The sequence below is a fragment of the Saccopteryx leptura genome, chromosome 5, assembly GCF_036850995.1.
Source record: "Saccopteryx leptura isolate mSacLep1 chromosome 5, mSacLep1_pri_phased_curated, whole genome shotgun sequence".
NCBI classification, from domain to species: Eukaryota; Metazoa; Chordata; class Mammalia; order Chiroptera; family Emballonuridae; genus Saccopteryx; species Saccopteryx leptura.
In genome coordinates this window covers 5,678,756-5,697,486 of record NC_089507.1, presented here as the reverse complement: position 1 = coordinate 5,697,486, position 18,731 = coordinate 5,678,756, and the positions used below count along the sequence as shown (strand labels likewise).

Here is an 18,731-nt window from a genome sequence, read left to right as displayed (position 1 = left end):
TGATGGTTTCTTAGGAGCTACATCCCCTGATTGTCGAGTCGAGACAGAGAAAAGAAAGGAGAAAGCATTTGAAAGACTTTTTTTTTTTTTTTTTTGGTTCATTTGTTTTCTTTTGCTGAATCAGAAGTTAAACAAAAATTTTTAGAAAGGAGAGCCTGGTGACGGAGAGTGACCGGACTTCGGGGTGGGGGGTGGGGCGATCACTTTGCAGCACGTGTAAAGGTCCAATCTCAGGGCTGTGGACCTGAAACATATACCGTATTTCCCCATGTATAAGATGCACCTTAATTTGGGGGCCCAAAATTTGAAAAAAACAAATGTATTACATAAAGTGATTGAACTCAAGTATTATTCATCAGAAAATTCATAAACCCTTCCTCACTGTCAAAACTCCCATTCACTTTTGCAAACTGGATCACTTTTGCAAACTTGAATTCAGCACTGTATGAAAATCTTTTCTGAGCCATTTCTGGGCAGAACGCGGCAAAATGTAACCTGCCGTCATATTCCGGTGACCAGTGCGAAACAGTGAGCACAAAGATAAGCGCGAAAAAGCGGGAAATGCGAGTAAAAATATCTACAACCACTGTGTAAGGCGCGCCCAGTTTTTAGACCCCACGTTTTTCAATAAAGGGAGCGTCTTATACATGGGGAAATACAGTAATAAGAAAGAAACCACAGAAAAGGAAGGAAGGAAGGAGTTTCGTGGGATGTTTTGAAACCTGGACAAAAAGGATTCAGGATTCTTTTCTTGTTTTCTATATTCGATTATCTATTTATCTTTCTTTCTCTCCTTAAGAAGATGAGAAAGAAAAAGGGAGACTTTGTTGAGAAGGCACATAAGAAAGCTTAATTAGAAGGCAGGCCCTGGAGAAGCCAAGGCCCAGTGGCAGGGACCTGGAGCCCACGCATGGGGCTGGGAGCAGTTCCGGAACCTTCTCCGTTCAGCATCCGGTGAGCGCGGGCCGGTCGTTTCAACTCCCTGGGCCCGCGCGTTCTCATCTATACAATTAACAGGCTCCAGCAGATGATGCCTGTCTGTCCGCGGAGCCCGGCGCTCTGAGGCCCTTTAAAGCTCTCAGTCTGGCAAAGGCAGGAGCTAAATTCAGACGCCACCTTCTTCCCCCTGCGACTGCACCCCGTGGGCAGAGCCGGTCTGTTCCAGCATCTCTGGATTCATTTCCTGCCTTAATAAACAAGAATGCATCATTCCCGCAGGGCATGCCTGCCTCCCTCGGCGGCTCTCCTCACGCACCAGTGTTTCCTAGGCTGCCGTTCCGTGGGAGTGACAGGAACTCAGAGTCTGGGTGGGCCCTGTGCACACTGAGGACGACCACGCAGGCGGCAGTCCCTGAAAACCACAGCCTGCTCCGTGTCCGTGGGGGAGCTAGCGCCTCGCTCTGAGCCCGGAGAAGCTGGTGGGGGGATCCGAGGGACCTGAGCGAGGGTCCCTGAGAGGCTCGCCCCCGGCCAGGTGTGAGCCCAGCAGGCGGCAGGCGGAGCTGAGCCCAGGGAAAGTCAGGCCAGGGCCCGGTGGACGGTCCTCAAAGCGGGTAGCCTTTCACAGGGGGAGGAGCAAGGCGGGAGCTGTGGGAAAAGAAGCGGCGACAGAGGGGGAGGGGACAGCGCCTCACTTGCCGGCTTGGTTCGCTCTCACGTGGCTGCCGGCTTCTGGAGGGCGGAGCCTTCTGCGTCTTGTCCGCCTGTGTCCCCAGTCCTAACCCAGTACCTTGCCCATTGGAGCTACTCCGTAGCTGTTTGGACGATGGCAGCGGGGTCTGCTTCCCAATTTCAACTCAGTTCAGGAACAGACTCAAATCGGAGGCCTTGTTGCCAGGACGGGAGACAGCCTTGCAGGAGCTGTTGAAGAGGACCGAGAAGGAAAGGGGTCCAGGGATAGGCAGGGGGGCTTGGGAACAGGGCTGTCACCCAAAACACCTGGGCACCATCGCCTCACCAAGCTGACGCCTAAAATTAACCGTCACACAGGTACGAGTAGGTAGGTCAAAGCTTCTCATTGTGGCCTCATTATTGAGTGATGTTCCTCAAAGTCTTTTTACAGAGTCACCAACTCAAACCTTTTTATTTTTTAAGTGAGAAGATGGGAGATACTTAGACAGACTCCCACAAGCACCCCAACCAGGATCCACCCAGCAACCCCCATCTGGAGCCAATGTTCTGCCCGTCTGGGGCTGCTGGCAACTAAGCTATTTTTAGTTGAGGCAGAGGATTAAGCAAGCCATCTTCAATGCCCGGGGCCAACATGCTCAAATCAATCAAGCTATGGCTGCAGGAGAGGGAGAGAGAGAGAGAGAGAGAGAGAGAGAGATAAGGGAGGGGGGAGGGGAGAGAAGCAGATGGTCATCTCTCCTGTGTGCTCTGTCTAGGAATCGAACCTGGGACTTCCACATGCTGGGTTGACACTCTACCACTGAGCCAACTGGCCAGGGCACCAGCTCAAATCTTCAGGAGCCAGTTAGCTAATATAAAAATATATGACAGTAGAGAGTACAGGCTTGACACAATAAATCTTATGTGAATATATTCAAATTTTAACTGTTGTTTTTTTTCATCTATGAGGCAAGAAGGCTCAAGTGTATGCCCTTCCATTTTTCTGGGTTTGGCAGTGCAAGCACGCGAAATGTCCAGCATCAAATCCCCGAGAAGGTGGGCTTTGCTCAGGTGCCCAGGGAGAGCGGAGCACTTCCTAGGGTTAAAAGAAGCTGAGTATGAGAATAAAACCACCCACACAGCCTCGGGACTGAACGAAACGGGTGTCAATCACTTGGAGAAGTTGTTTGTGACGATTGGTGTGGTGACTATTTTAAGGGAGTTACAAGGACAGCATATTCTGCTGCAGAAGAAAAGGATTATCCTGGTGTTGGGCAGATAAAATGTATTATGCTCACTTTGTAAAAGAGAACGCTGCCCACGTGGAGGCCTTTGCCCAGGTGATATTAATGTGTGTTGGGGGCAGGCAGGATCGTTGTAGCCTGGGGTTTGGTTTTGGGATTAAGCCTTTCCCACCCTTTTTGATGTGGGGCAGTACAATCCAATCATGCCTCAGAGAAGTGACTTTGTAGTAGAGACTTCCCTATTTTGTATATTGGATTAAGGGTTTAGATTTCTACAATATAAAGTGGGGGCAGAATGGGAGTTTGGGCTCTTGGTTCCTGAGGTTAGCATGAGAGAGCAGAGAGAGTAGAGCCAGCAGCGGAAGGAGGCCACGTGTAGGAGGCCAGGAAAAGCAGCCAAGATGGCGGAGTGCTGAGTGAGATGCCAGTTTGTGGAGAGTTTGTATCTGGAATAAGGAAGGAGATGGGGAACTGAGGAGAATAAGGTTGGTGAGCTAGAAACCTTTGATTCTAGGAAACTCGGGTAAGTCGGTGGCTTTGTGAGCACTGAATGTGATTGGGTTTTGGAGCCCAGTGTGTGTTTTACTTGCCCGCCGGGTGCAAGCTAGGATTAAAGACTATGGCCCACCAGTTTGTGGCTCCGTTGTTTCTTTACCGACTGTCCGAATCTAATGCGAACCTGCAAGGGCTGGGCTGCTCTGATGGTGGCTCTGGCCGTGGCTTCTGGCTTTACACCTGGCCTTTACATGCAAGAGTTAAAGAACCAGTTTATTCTGGTATTTGCTGGAGTCCTCTGGAATGAGCTAAAAGAACTTTTGAAAATTGGTCAGACATTTTCAGGAGTCACGGAAGGTTAAAAAGTAGCCTACAGAAAGATTCTACCTGATTTGATTTGTAAATTTGTAACAACAACAAAAATAATCATTCCGGGTGTTACAAAGGGTCACCTCTCCTCACACTTCCTCCCCGCGCTCACGTCCCTCCCTGTGTACTCTCCTCCCCGCGCTCACGTCCCTCCCTGTGTACTCTCCTCCCCGCGCTCACGTCCCTCCCTGTGCAATCTCCTCCCCGCGCTCACGTCCCTCCCTGTGCACTCTCCTCCCCGCGCTCACGTCCCTCCCTGTGTAATCTCCTCCCCGCGCTCACGTCCCTCCCTGTGTACTCTCCTCCCCGCGCTCACGTCCCTCCCTGTGTACTCTCCTCCCCGCGCTCACGTCCCTCCCTGTGTAATCTCCTCCCCCCCCTCACGTCCCTCCCTGTGTACTCTCCTCCCCGCGCTCACGTCCCTCCCTGTGTACTCTCCTCCCCGCGCTCACGTCCCTCCCTGTGTAATCTCCTCCCCCCCCTCACGTCCCTCCCTGTGTACTCTCCTCCCCGCGCTCACGTCCCTCCCCGTGTAATCTCCTCCCCGCGCTCACGTCCCTCCCTGTGTAATCTCCTCCCCGCGCTCACGTCCCTCCCTGTGTAATCTCCTCCCCGCGCTCACGTCCCTCCCTGTGTACTCTCCTCCCCGCGCTCACGTCCCTCCCTGTGCACTCTCCTCCCCGCGCTCACGTCCCTCCCTGTGCAATCTCCTCCCCCCCTCACGTCCCTCCCCGTGTACTCTCCTCCCCACGCTCACGTCCCTCCCCGTGCACTCTCCTCCCCGCGCTCACGTCCCTCCCCGTGTACTCTCCTCCCCGCGCTCACGTCCCTCCCTGTGCACTCTCCTCCCCGCGCTCACGTCCCTCCCCGTGTACTCTCCTCCCCACGCTCACGTCCCTCCCTGTGCACTCTCCTCCCCGCGCTCACGTCCCTCCCCGTGTACTCTCCTCCCCGCGCTCACGTCCCTCCCCGTGCACTCTCCTCCCCGCGCTCACGTCCCTCCCCGTGCACTCTCCTCCCCGCGCTCACGTCCCTCCCCGTGCACTCTCCTCCCCCCCTCACGTCCCTCCCCGTGCAATCTCCTCCCCGCGCTCACGTCCCTCCCCGTGCAATCTCCTCCCCGCGCTCACGTCCCTCCCCGTGCAATCTCCTCCCCGCGCTCACGTCCCTCCCCGTGCACTCTCCTCCCCGCGCTCACGTCCCTCCCCGTGCAATCTCCTCCCCGCGCTCACGTCCCTCCCTGTGCACTCTCCTCCCCGCGCTCACGTCCCTCCCTGTGCACTCTCCTCCCCGCGCTCACGTCCCTCCCTGTGCACTCTCCTCCCCGCGCTCACGTCCCTCCCTGTGCACTCTCCTCCCCGCGCTCACGTCCCTCCCTGTGCACTCTCCTCCCCGCGCTCACGTCCCTCCCTGTGCAATCTCCTCCCCGCGCTCACGTCCCTCCCTGTGCAATCTCCTCCCCGCGCTCACGTCCCTCCCTGTGCAATCTCCTCCCCGCGCTCACGTCCCTCCCTGTGCAATCTCCTCCCCGCGCTCACGTCCCTCCCTGTGCACTCTCCTCCCCGCGCTCACGTCCCTCCCTGTGTACTCTCCTCCCCGCGCTCACGTCCCTCCCTGTGCACTCTCCTCCCCGCGCTCACGTCCCTCCCTGTGCACTCTCCTCCCCGCGCTCACGTCCCTCCCTGTGCACTCTCCTCCCCGCGCTCACGTCCCTCCCTGTGCAATCTCCTCCCCGCGCTCACGTCCCTCCCCGTGTAATCTCCTCCCCGCGCTCACGTCCCTCCCTGTACAATCTCCTCCCCGCGCTCACGTCCCTCCCTGTGCACTCTCCTCCCCGCGCTCACGTCCCTCCCCGTGTAACCTCCTCCCCGCGCTCACGTCCCTCCCCGTGTAATCTCCTCCCCGCGCTCACGTCCCTCCCTGTGCAATCTCCTCCCCGCGCTCACGTCCCTCCCTGTGCACTCTCCTCCCCGCGCTCACGTCCCTCCCTGTGTACTCTCCTCCCCGCGCTCACGTCCCTCCCTGTGCACTCTCCTCCCCGCGCTCACGTCCCTCCCTGTGCACTCTCCTCCCCGCGCTCACGTCCCTCCCTGTGTACTCTCCTCCCTGTGCAATCTCCTCCCCGCGCTCACGTCCCTCCCTGTGCAATCTCCTCCCCGCGCTCACGTCCCTCCCTGTGCAATCTCCTCCCCGCGCTCACGTCCCTCCCTGTGTACTCTCCTCCCTGTGCAATCTCCTCCCCGCGCTCACGTCCCTCCCTGTGCACTCTCCTCCCCGCGCTCACGTCCCTCCCTGTGCACTCTCCTCCCCGCGCTCACGTCCCTCCCTGTGTAATCCCCTCCCCTGGTGTGAGCGAGCCGGAGACTGCTTCTAAACAACAGGATATGGCAAAATTGATGGGACCTCACTTCCACGACTGCCTTGCCTAAGACCGTAGCTGACCTCCCGTCTCCTCGGTGTGCACGTTTTGATGAAGCAAGTGGCCGTGTTAGGGAGGCCAAGGTGACCGGACTGAGGGCAGCCTCCAGCTAACAGACACCAGAGAACAGAGACTCTCAATCCAACAGGCCCTAAGAATCTGACTTCCAGCAACAATCAAGTGTTCTTAGAGTCGGTCCTTCCCCAGCGGAGCTTTCAGATGAGGCCCACCCCAACCTGGGCTGACACCTTCAGTACAGCCTGAACAGACACCCTCCCGAGCCCTCCCTAGGGTTCTGAGCCACAACAACGATGAGGTAATAGATGTGTTCGGTTGGAGTTTGTGGTGACAGCAACAGATAACGAATACAGGATGGCGCATATTTAAGGAGGAAGCAAAAGGTCATGTGCTGACTCTAAAGATGCGACAATAGCAGTGTGTTCTTGTCCTTCTGGGGGCCTGGCCACAGAGACTAGGAGAAGAGAACCTCATAGAAGAATGCGTAGATCGTATTACAGAGAAAAAAATAATCCCGTGGATTTATAAGGAAAAACAAATCCCAGTAACTTTAAGTCTCATGGATTACATAGAGGAAAGGAAGTCTCTTGGATGCCCAATTACAGTTCGTGGTGATGCCGGCGCCAAGGACGAGAGACAGAGGGCAGAACGGGGGTCCTGGCTCCCCGCGGACCATGAGAACGGCACGGTGTCAGGTTGGCTAGGCTGGACTCAGGCTGGCATCTCAGGAGACCCTGAACGCAGTTGGTGCCGCCACACTTCTCAGACTGGCTCCACCTGCGGTTGAAGAGCCCGGCTGTGGCGTGGTGCTCTTCCCCAGGGGCCGAGGGAAGGGAGACGGCGTGATTTCCACAGAAGGACTGCCAGGCTCCACAGTCACCCCGCTGGTGACATCAGAAAAGGAGCAGGTGATAGCGTCAACCTTTTCAAAGTTCTCCTGGGGGACAAACATCTTGTTGGTGGAGTGACATAACTGACTTGGTGAAAGAGAGCCTACCGCACGGACAGACGGGGCCTGCCCTTCAACGAGATGTTACACAGAAGTGGGCTGGAGGCTTCCAGGCCCAGGGAAGAAAACGCTCGAGTTCAGGCCGGTGGCGCCACCGAGACGTAAGAGGCAGCGGACGAGATAAGAGGTGAAGCTCCTGAAGTGGGTGAGCATCGTCAAGCAGGGGGCTGACTCCCAGCGTGCTGGTGGCCGTCAGCAAGGGGCTCTTGCTGCCGTTTGGTGGGTGGAGCGGAGGCCAGGAGGCCGGCAAAGCCGGTAGGGGCTGACGCTAGAGGCCAGGCTGGAAAACGTGAGAACAGGACTGAGACTGAGCACTGCTCACAGCGGTGAAGACGGAGGGACAGAACGAGGGACATTTCGGGAACGCGTGTCAGGATCCGGCGGCGATGGAGGGCGAAGAAGCCGGGTAGCTGGTTTGGAACCTGAGTGGGCAGTAGAGCCACCCGCTGCTGAAAGGGCCAAGGTCCGCTGGAGGAGAGCCAGCTAGAAAGGCCCAGAGGACAGTTAGACAGACGTCCGTGTCTAGAGCTTAGAGGAGAAATCAGAGTGCAGATGCAGATTCATGAATCAGATTCTATGTGAATAAAAAAATTGAGATAATGAAATAGATGAAACACAATAATTAAATAATTTTGAAATCATGAAGTAATTAAAAAGTAAAATGAAAGATAATGAAATAATACCACCTTCTTTCGAGAAGATCAGTTTCCAATGACAAAATCTATCCAAACAACTCGCTCAATCGCCTGCTCATCACAGTGCTGTCGCTAGGCGCACACCGAGTCCCTCCCGGAGGGAGAGAGTCTCGGGTCATCGCCGGGCAGTTCCTGGATACCCCTGTTCATGTGGACAGTCACACGCGTCCACTGCGGGCCCACTGTGGGCCAGGCACTGACCCAGGGCCCGGGAAGCATGGCAGAGGGAGGGGGCACTGAGGCAAGCCCTGCGAGTCTCTGCCCTCATCCAGATGGTAGACCAGCAAGCTTAGCAGACGTGATTACAGCTACAAGTTAGAACAAAAGTGAAATGTCAACTCAGACCTGAGCCGGGAGGAGCCGGTCTCCAAGGCAGGGATGGTTTCCCCGAGGAAGGGACACTAGACTGAGCTCAGAGCTTGAGTCAGAGAGGAAGAGAAGACAGTGGGTATTTGAGAAAGAGGGACACGGTGCCCGGAAGAGCCTTGGGGGAGGAAGTAGAGAAAGTCCAAGGGAGGGGGGGGGGAAGGGGGAGGCAGGACAATGACTCAGCACTCACCGGGTGTAAAGACAACTGTCAGCAGTAAACGGCAGATAAAGCTCACGCAGCGGCAAAAGAAAAAGTAACTTCTGCTTGGCTGACGGAATAAGGCACATAGCCGGGAGGGTCTATGATCACGCGTGCCGTAAGGAATGCTAACAAACCAACTCAATTGAAAATAAGTTAATCTCCTCGTAGAAAATGCCATCAAAGCGCCTCGGGTATGTCGGAGTTCAGTAAATATTATTGGATTCCTAGTCCCTATTGTGAAGTAGTCTGTCTTCCTGCCCCAATGATGTTTGCTAGTTTGGAGGTGAATTCAGCTAACGTGGGAAAGCATCTAGAACATTCCTGGGCCCACAGGGGCTGCCTCTGTTTGGCTGTGTGGTGGAGGTAAGATGCTCTTTGTTTTACAGAGCAATGTCATCGAGCTCAGAGGGTAAGGAGGGCCCCCCAGCGGCCCTGCCTGGGGGACCAGACACACCCCCACCTGACTGGGGCACTTCTTCCAGCCGGTGCTGTCAAATAAAGCTCTTATACAAGAAAGTTGTTACATTTTTAAAAATAATAATAATAATTTTATGTAATTGAATTACTTAAAACATGGATTTTTTTTTTTTTAAACCCTAATGGAAATAAATGCAAAGACAGATTTGGGAAAATGTGCGAGACGCTCATTACTGAAACTGAACGGGCGGTTGTTTGCAGGAAGGAAGGCCGATAACTAATTTCCCCCCAGCTCTGTACTCTTTCCTGACGGGGACCTGCTCTCTCTCATCCCAGGGGCAACAGAAGGACGACGAAAGAAGGGTCCAGTGATCTGAAATCCCAGAACTCCGCCCTGCCGAAGACTAGGTGAGAGTATTATCCCCTTGTTGATTCAGAGAAGAGTGGAAACCTTGGTTCTGTGGCAAATAAGCTGACCTCTCTCACACGCACACACTCTCTCTCTCACACACACACACTCACAGACACACACACACACACACAGAGTTAAGGTGACAGAATGACATTGCTGGCGGTGATCTTCGAGGTGACCTGGAGAAGGGACTTGGTGCGGTTGGCCTGCCAGCACACAGGTGACACCAGTGACGCAGGTGACACTGGTGACGCAGGTGTAGGCGGGAAGCCCCCGGCACCCACCGCATCACAGACCAGGGCTCTAAGCAGCCCCAGACACAGCCACTGGGGGTTGGGGGGGGGCCTTCCATTCTTGGGCCAAGGAATGGTTTAGATGACGGGTCATGGGTGGACCGGGCCACACGCCCACTGCCAGGTCCCACAGTCGGGAGAGTAGAGGGAACCACCTGCCTGTGTGGCCTCTTTCCTTGTCCAGCTGAGCAGGGCATTTACTGAGCAATGGTGACGTCAAGACTTGCACAGGCGACCAGAAACGCAGAGACGAAAGACCAGTCCACGCTTCAAGGGGCTCGCAGCTGAGTCGTCAAGCTCAGATCGGGGCTAACATGATAAACTCACTCACAAGAGACCAATCCCACATCAGATCTGGCAGTCTGATCCCGGTCAACACCCCGGTGCTGAGAGCGGGCGTGGGTCGCCCTGCGCCCGGACAGAACCCACTCACCGGGGCCGGCAGCAGCAGTCCCTGGGCCCCGAGGTGCCCCGGGGGTCTCTGTGCTCGGGACCAGTGCTTGAATCCCAATCTACTTCAACCCAAGTCAATCACCAAACATCCGTTCGGTTCCTACTACCTGCCGGGCGCCAGGAGCGTTCCCGGGACCGGAGGACTCACTGGCAGAAATATTTTTCCTAAGCGGAATAAATAGATACCCGCCAGACAGAACGCTTGATATGTTTCCAAGGCCACGTTAAAAGCAAAGGGAAATTTGCGGCTGTTCTCAGACCTCTTTGATGTTTACATTCAATCCATTTAAATAATGCATTTTAAGTCCATTTTTCTTATTTCTTGACAATAGCGAAGAGGGGAGATGGAAGGGTTAGGAGCCTTCCTTCAGATGGGGAGTCTGCAGCAGTGACTTGCATCAGATAATACTTACACTTACATGGGGGGGGGGGGGGCAGAGCTCCTTTTTATTTTCCCTGAAGCAAATTATTTCAAGATGTGTCATAGCACGCTCAAGATATATTAAAAAGAGCAACAGATGATGTTTCTGCAACTTGTTCCAAACCATTTACAAACTCAAGTTTCTAAAAATAAAATCCCCCCATATCCACACAAATCTCTGCACCATTGCATATTTCATAACGCCAGGACTATATACATATAAATTAGTATTTAAGATTGATAAATCGAAATGTCTGAAAGCGATATATTTGAGTCTACTGATCTTACTTTAATAACAATTAAACCAATGGTTCTCATTCTCTGTACAAATTGTAATGATGAGAGTGTGATGGAGATCCAGGCCAGGGCAGACAGGGTGCTGCGGGCAGGCAGAGCTGTGAGTCCCTCGGGGCTGCACTGACTGACCTCTCCGCTGACCCGCCCTCTAGCTGGGCAGCCTGGCTCGGACAGGCCCGTTTCCATTATAGCAGCTCATGTATTTTAGAGATGGTATTTGAAAAATAATGTAGACTGTCTCGTTCGCCACTGACTCCCTGTGCCTGAAGCGGTTCCCGTATGGGAGAATCGATGAATGGCCTCAGCAGTGTGCTTAGAACATAGTGGGTTCTCTGCCTGACCGGGCGGTGGTGCAGTGGATAGAGCATTGGTCCAGGACGCTGGGGACCCAGGTTCAGAATACTTGAGGTCGCTGTATTGAGCACGGAGTCGCCAGCTTGACATGGGATCATAGACATGACCCCATGGTCGCTGGCTTGAGCCCTGAAGGTCTCTGGCTTAAAGCCCAAGGTCACTGGCTTGTAGCCCAAAATCGCTGGCTTGAGCAAGGGGACACTGGCTCAGCTAGAGCCCTCTAGTCAAGGCACATATGAGAAAGCAATCAATGAATAACTAAGATGCCACAGCTATGAGTTGATGCTTCTCATCTCTCTCCCTTCCTGTCTGTCTGTCCCTGTCTGTTCCTTTCTCTCTCTCTCTCTCTCTCTTTCTCTCTCTCTCTCTCTCTCTCTCTCATATATATACACACACACACACAAGAATATAGTAGGTTCTCATAAAACAAGGACTCACAGGCACCGAGGGCTAGCATGTACCAGCGCTGTTGTAGGTGCGTAGACAGCCTCTCATGGACCCCAGCAATCACACTCGGGCTAGTTCCCCTTTATAAGCGAGGAGGGTGCAGCCCGGAGGGCGTCACTAGCTTCCCCGAGCCGAGCAGCTGGCTGAGGGGTGCTAAGCGGCAGACCCTTAGATCTTATGACTAATACCCACAGCCACCCTGACGCTCCACCTGGCCGCCCTCGCCACGGTCATCCCCTCGCCGGGTGCAGGAGTCAGCCCCCCCAAAACAGGCACAGAGGGCCGTCCGCTCCCACCCGGCCCCAAACGCAAACAGGCATGGCCCTCCTGGTAACAGACAGAGCGAAATGCCGAGCGGAGGGCTAGGGCCCCACCACGATGCCGCGGCCCAGAAGACTGTCCGAGAAAACCACGAGATCGTATCTGCGCCCATTGCCCGCGACCTGTCCACAGCACGGAGAAGAACGTCTCCTGGAACGCCCCGTGGCGTTCACCTGCCTGAGCCCCAGCGCCCGCTTCTGTCCTGTGCCGTTCCCCCACGTGGGTAGGAACGGAAACCTACTGAAGACAGTTTTCCAGTGGAGTCCAAACTCGAGTCAACAGCTGAACTCCCGACGTGCCCCAGCCACCGCGAAAGGAACGTCGGCGTGTAATCCTCATGACAGCGCCCTGGAGTAGAAGCTATGATCCCCGTTTTACAGATGAGGAAGGAGAGACTGCCACAGGCGACAGGTTGTGGTCACAACCCCAGAGCAACTCGCTGGTCACAAGGACTGGTAGCCACAGGATTTGCATTCAGAGTCTAACCTTCAGTTCAGCACCACTTCTGGGTTCTAAGTCGTCCCACGGCCGTCTCTTCTATGTCAGTGCAAACCTGCGAGTTCCGTTCTCCAGTCCTGTGAGGCCTCCACGTGCTCGTGTCCAGACCCCCCCCCCCCCGTTGCGGAGAGGGGGCAGGCGCGGTGCCCTCCGGAGAAGAGTGTCCGCATCCACGGTGAGGAGAGGGGCAGGCGCGGTGCCCTCCGGAGAAGAGTGTCCGCATCCACGGTGAGGAGAGGGGGCAGGCGCGGTGCCCTCCGGAGAAGAGTGTCCGCATCCACGGTGAGGAGAGGGGGCAGGAGGAGAGGGGGCAGGCGCGGTGCCCTCCGGAGAAGAGTGTCCGCATCCACGGTGAGGAGAGGGGGCAGGCGCGGTGCCCTCCGGAGAAGAGTGTCCGCATCCACGGTGAGGAGAAGGGGCAGGAGGAGAGGGGGCAGGCGCGGTGCCCTCCGGAGAAGAGTGTCCGCATCCACGGTGAGGAGAGGGGGCAGGCGCGGTGCCCTCCAGAGAAGAGTGTCCGCATCCACGGTGAGGAGAGGGGGCAGGCGCGGTGCCCTCCAGAGAAGAGTGTCCGCATCCACGGTGAGGAGAGGGGGCAGGCGCGGTGCCCTCCGGAGAAGAGTGTCCGCATCCACGGTGAGGAGAGGGGGCAGGCGCGGTGCCCTCCGGAGAAGAGTGTCCTCATCCACGGTGAGGAGAGGGGGCAGGCGCGGTGCCCTCCGGAGAAGAGTGTCCTCATCCACGGTGAGGAGAGGGGCAGGCGCGGTGCCCTCCGGAGAAGAGTGTCCGCATCCACGGTGAGGAGAGGGGCAGGCGCGGTGCCCTCCGGAGAAGAGTGTCCGCATCCACGGTGAGGAAGCCTCCCAGTGCCGGTCCCTGCAGCGCGGTCCCTAACCCAGCAGGATCAGCCTCACTGGGGAACTTCTTAAAAATGCAGATTCTCAGGCCCCGCCTGCCAATCAGAAACTCGGGCGTTGAGGCCCAGGAACCTGTGTCTACATGAGTCCTCCTACTCACGAGTGAGAACCTTGGCTTTGAGCATCACTACCAAGAGTACAAGCCTTGGAGCCGGAGCAAGAGGCCTGTGGACCCAGCACCGGCTCTGTCCCTACCCATGCCATCAGGGCGTGTGGGGTGGAGAGAAGAGGAGACAAGATCGGGACCAGGTGCGAGGAGGGTGGAGAGAGGTGCGCCAGGACGTCCTCCCCGCCTGGGGGAGGTCCCGTACCAGGACTGGGAAAGCCGGAGACAAAGACCCAGCCCACGCCAGAGACGCGCAGTCTACGGGGTGGGGGGTCGTGACCGGGTAAAGAACACGTAACAGATCCTAGGACACTGCCGTGAGCTGGGGGAGCACGGGGGAGGCTCGGGGCTCGGCCAGGTTCACGTGCCAGCGAGGAGCAGGGCCAAGGCTCCCAGCGGGTCTCTGCACCCCCAGGGCAGGTCTCTCTCTCGGCCCCGCTGCTACTAACAGTGTCCCTCCCCTTCGCACGTTCAGGTCCTTCCCCATGCACCGCCCCATTGGCTCTCAGTTTCTTCCTTCCGCCCCTAACACCCGCAGCGAGAGTCCATCCCGGGGGGACAGGTGCAGGCGGCCGTGACGTCTCAGGGCCCATGAGGGCCAGTCCTCATCCCTCGGAGCAGAGCCAGCCGCCGGTTCTATTCCGAGCACTAGGGACGCCCAGTGCCGGGCCTTCCTGGAGACAGGACGGGCGGCCACTGCGGCTTGTCCGCTCTGGACCTCTGAGGTTCTGCCCACCCGACCCACCCCTGTCCTCCCCACCTGTCTTCCCGCTGCCCTGGGGGACCCATAACAATCACTGCTGCCCCCTGTCCCCCACCCCCACGGGACAGGAAGTAGAGTGTCCTGAAGACCTCACAGGCAAACAGCCATACGGAGGGTCCAAAGGGCCTTCACAGAGGACGCATCACGCGCTGTCCCGCCCGCTTGTCTGTGGTTGTCCGCTGGGAGCTGCGACACTATCGTAGATGCTCAGTAAACACTGCTGACGGGAGGGCGTGGGAGGGAGGGCAGAGTCAGGACCCCCTAGGATACAGCGGAATGCTCTTAGCATGTACTGGTCCCACGCCCGGCACAGGCTAGACTTAAATAGATGACAAAAGGAACGCCCACCGGAGGGAGGAGGGTGGGGGACAGAAGAGAGAAGACAGGATGCTTGGGGAAGGGTCAGCGGCGGTAGGGGACTGTGGGCCCGGGGCGGCCCTGCCCACTGAGCTGGCCGGGCACGGCACAGAGGTCACTCTCCAGCACGCTGCCAGCCCAGCACGGCACCAGCCAGTCTTGTTGTCACCTGTTAATATCTGTCAGGGGCACGGACACCATCTATGAAAGGACTATAGGTTACAAGATGTGCTCTCCGACCCCAGAGAACTTAACATCTAGTTGAGGGAAGCAAAAAAAAAAACAACACAAACCACAAGCCAGGTTTAAAACTATGAGGTTTAAATAAGAAATGAATAATTATGCACTGCCTTTTAACTGTACTAAGTATGTCACTAGAGCAGGAAGTGCCGCGGGGCTCAGAGGAGGGGTGCCCGGGTCCCTGGCCTGGCCAGGCAGGAGCTCGGGAAGGTGGGATGCCTCTCCCCAGCCAAGGGGGCCCTGGGGTGTGAGCTTCTCACAGTCCGGGATGCTACCCAACACCTTCAGCATTCTCCCCAAGACCCTTTCAGGGAGCTGTATACATCCGATTTTTCTTTTCATCATTAAATTTTAAAAAGGAGATTGTTGAAACAAATGAAGGGTTCCTTTGACAAAGCAGGAGCTCAGCTCCTCACGTATGAACAGTGAGCCTGGCCTGAGGCCACCTTGGTGTGAGTCTCCCCTGCTTCAGAGGAACACAGGGCTGGGGCCACTCCGCCATCTCAGGTCTGTCGTGCAGAACGAGGGAGAACCGGCTCACGGGTATGTGAGGGGGTGTGTGCCCCGTGGGGAGCAGGTGCCTGCCGCGTGGGGACACTGCAGGCCGCGCTGGGACGGGACGGTCTGTGCGCGACCCAGGCGTGCTCCGCCGTGTGTCTCTGGCTGCCCCGCTCCAGAGCTGCCCCCCTCGTGTGTGCTTCCCGGACACGTGTGCGCTCCCTCCCTCACTCACTCACTCAACAACGTGTTCTTGTGCACGGGCCCTGGTCCAGGCGCGGTGTTAGTACCTGGGTCCCCTTTTACAATAGGAGCTGGGGGCCCGGTGCAGGACGTTTGAGAAGTCACACTGTACTCTGTTCTGGTTATATGAGTGTGGGTTCCACCAGACAGATGCCACATGGTCAGAGGGGGGCCTTGGTGGCCACGCTCTCCGTCACTACTTCTTTCTCAGACGGGTGTACCCCAGCCCTTCCGTCCCCAATGCCTCGTGGGTGCTCCTGCGTTATCTGTCTGAGCTGCGGCTCTGAGCACCCTTCCCCGCGGCCAGGCGGGCCTCCGCTCCGCCTGCAGGTGGACACGCCTTGCACGCCTATCCCTTCCTGTTCGCTACTCTCTGAGCGCGCACACTTCCCCACCTCAGCGCCCACAGCGCCCTGCCGCAAGCACAGCCTCCGCCTCCCTGCCGGAGCTGACAGAAGGACGCGGGCCCTGCCATCGGACGGGCCGGCATGAAGGGACCCATGCAGAACTCCGCCACAGCAAACCTGGGCCCCCGCCAGCCCCTCCGCAGCGTGAAAGGTTTAGCTCATGGTCCCATTCGGCGCTAACTGTCCGTAATGCCCTAAAATTGATAGAACGATACTGCCCACCGAGAGTCAATCACCCGGAGGTTTAAATGAAGCGACTTACAGTGCAGGCATTCAAAGACAGGGAAGAAGGGAACGAACTCATATTCAAAGTGAGGGTAGCAACTCTCGGAAACATCAGCCGCCTCCCAGACATTCGAGACTTTTATTCTCAGGTGTCTCTTCAGTCCGGGGGCAGCGACTTGGGTGAGAGGTGGGGCTGAGCCAGCCCACCCGGGAGGTTTGGGACAGGGAGACAGCCGCAGGGTGACGTCACCCTGACCACTTCCCCGAGGGTTCTGCTGCCGCATCGTGGACCAACGCGGGTGCCTGGGGGGACCCGGAGGGGCCGACACGCATCACGCTCCAGGGGGCCATGAGGAATCATCTCCAGGCCAGGACCACGACCCTGGAGACAGAACCCGTAGGACACGCTGTCCAGACCTTGTTCCCGTGGACAAGTGGCAGGCATGTGCCCCCTGCCTGCTTCAGCCAAGCCTCGGCCGCGAGGGGGAGCGGAGGGACGGACGGGCGGTCCAATGGAAGGCCCTTTAAAAATCAGTAAGCATGTTAGATTATTAAGAAATATCAAAAATTTACATCTTTAAATATTAAGATAAATTTTAAATAAAAATTTTAAAATAATGCAGAAATTTAAAATCTCTGTCAGGAGACTTAAATATTGAAAACTACCCACCCTCCTTAGAGGTCAAGTTTGTCATTTTATATTCCATCAACCCCCCCCCGCCACAGCGTGGACACCCGGCTGGTACCAGCCGGGACTAGAAGGGAAGCCGCCTCACTGGGGCCCAGCTGTGGAAGGGAGCAGGGGTGGGGAGCAGGGGTGGGGGGCGCACAGGGGGGCTGCCAGGCTTCAACGCCATCCAGCTGCGGCCAGGCGCCCAGGGCCGTGTTACAGAGGCTGCGAGCCTGGAAGGCAGGGTGCGTCCCTGCCACTCCCCTGCCAGAGGCAGCTTGCTAACACAGGGGCCTCGCTCGCGCACAGAGGACACACATCAAGCCTCCGTGAAGTTTGCTAGCAGCGTCTTTCATTAATCACCCTGGTCTGTCAGGCTGCGAAGAGTGTTAACAACGCAGGAACCTTTCCAGAGAGCTCGTCAACTGCGCTCCCGCCAGACGTTAACCGGGGAGCCCAGGACGCCTCTGGGACCCGAGCCCTCCTTCCCGGGCCCTGGGTGGCAGGTCCAGCCTCTCCTCCTCCCTCCCCCTCTGCGGGCTCAGCTGCAACAACACCCGCTTCCCTGCGCTGCTGACGCTTCCTCCGCGAACTCACTGGGCTGGCACTGACGCACAGAGAGCCCCAGGGCGCACGGTCCCGGTCCCGGAGGGCGGACACGTGAACGCGCGCGGTCGCTGCGGGACCGGCCGAGCGGCGCCGCCGCAGACTGGATCAGAGAAGCCGCTCTTGGCAGTGGGAATCTCTCAGACACAGAGCGCGCGCTCCAAGTCGCTGCTCCGGGCTTAGCCCTTAAATACTAAGGGATTTCGGGTCGGACAAACCCAGCTCCTCCTGGAGCTCTCTGTGCCACTTTAGGCAGCTCACTTCAGCCTTCTGAGGCTTGGCTGCCTGGCCTCTGCACCGTGGAGCCCCGTCGGAGTCTAGGCTCGCCTCCCGCGTGCGCGCGGGACAGATGGGCGCCTTCCCCCTCCCAGCCACTCTGTTTAGGTGTCAAAGACCTCACTTCTGCCTCCCAGAGTCTGAAACTGGGAACAGCGAGTTGGGCCACTTGATCTCCAAAGTGCTTTCTAGCTAAAGAGTCTTGGATTCTAAAAACTAGGCAAGGCTAAGATAAGAAAGGGAAGAAAAAAAAAAGATGAACCCTAATTTCAAGGCTAAAGGCCTCTCCAGGAGCCCAAGAAGACTGTGCCTTGCCCTCCAGAACCCTGGACGCAGGCGCACTGCCTTCTGTCCACGGCCACACTCACATTAAGCTCCCAGGACCACCGGATTGTGGCAAATACATATTTCGGTTTCACATGCCGTGAGTTGCAAGACTGGGGAGCCTTCGGAGCCCTTAATCAGACACCAAGATGTCATGGAAGGGACCGTATGTTTAAAGTGTCAGAACTCCGGGGCTCCAGATAAATGCTCAGCTTCCTGCTGGCTGATTTCCTGTTAATTTCTGCAGAATCTCAGGCGACTTGAAAGGGTGCCAAGCGCTAACCACAAAGGTTTCCAGACCGCAGCTGCAGGGTTCCTGCAAAGCCTGACACGCCAATGCCCACTGGCCAGGGTGGGAGCAGGGTCCCCGGGGCAGGCAGGCTGGTGTCAGATCCCTCACTCTCTGTGGGACTGGGACAGGGTCCTCTGAATCCCCTGTTTCCTTGTCTGGAAACTTGGGACAGTCGTAGCTAGCCCCACAGGGTCACTTTGCGTATAAAACAGTGAGCAGAGGGCAACAGTGTGGTCTCCTGGTAACCAACATCTCCTGGCTTCACTGTGCTATGCCCAACGTCCCCACCACCAAGCAGGCCTCATAAATATTTACACCCAGGTGTGTTGCGATGCTCAGTTAATTGCTGCTGTGACGCACTCGGAGAGCCTCGGAGGACAGGTGCGACACAAGGGCCGAGATTGCTGAAGGCACAAACGAGGTGGCTCGCAGAAGCACGTCCTTCTGAGCTTCCCAGCGCCCC

At 56.9% G+C, this 18,731-nt stretch overlaps 1 protein-coding gene across 1 annotated transcript in view; it reads left to right on the top strand.

The window, feature by feature from the left end:
* Positions 1-18,731, top strand: part of CLNK (cytokine dependent hematopoietic cell linker) — a 194,935-nt gene that overhangs the window by 98,411 nt on the left and 77,793 nt on the right. The window contains exon 15 of the mRNA XM_066385009.1: positions 9,185-9,256. Coding sequence (XP_066241106.1) covers positions 9,185-9,256 — 72 coding nt within the window. The remainder of the gene's footprint in view (positions 1-9,184; positions 9,257-18,731) is intronic.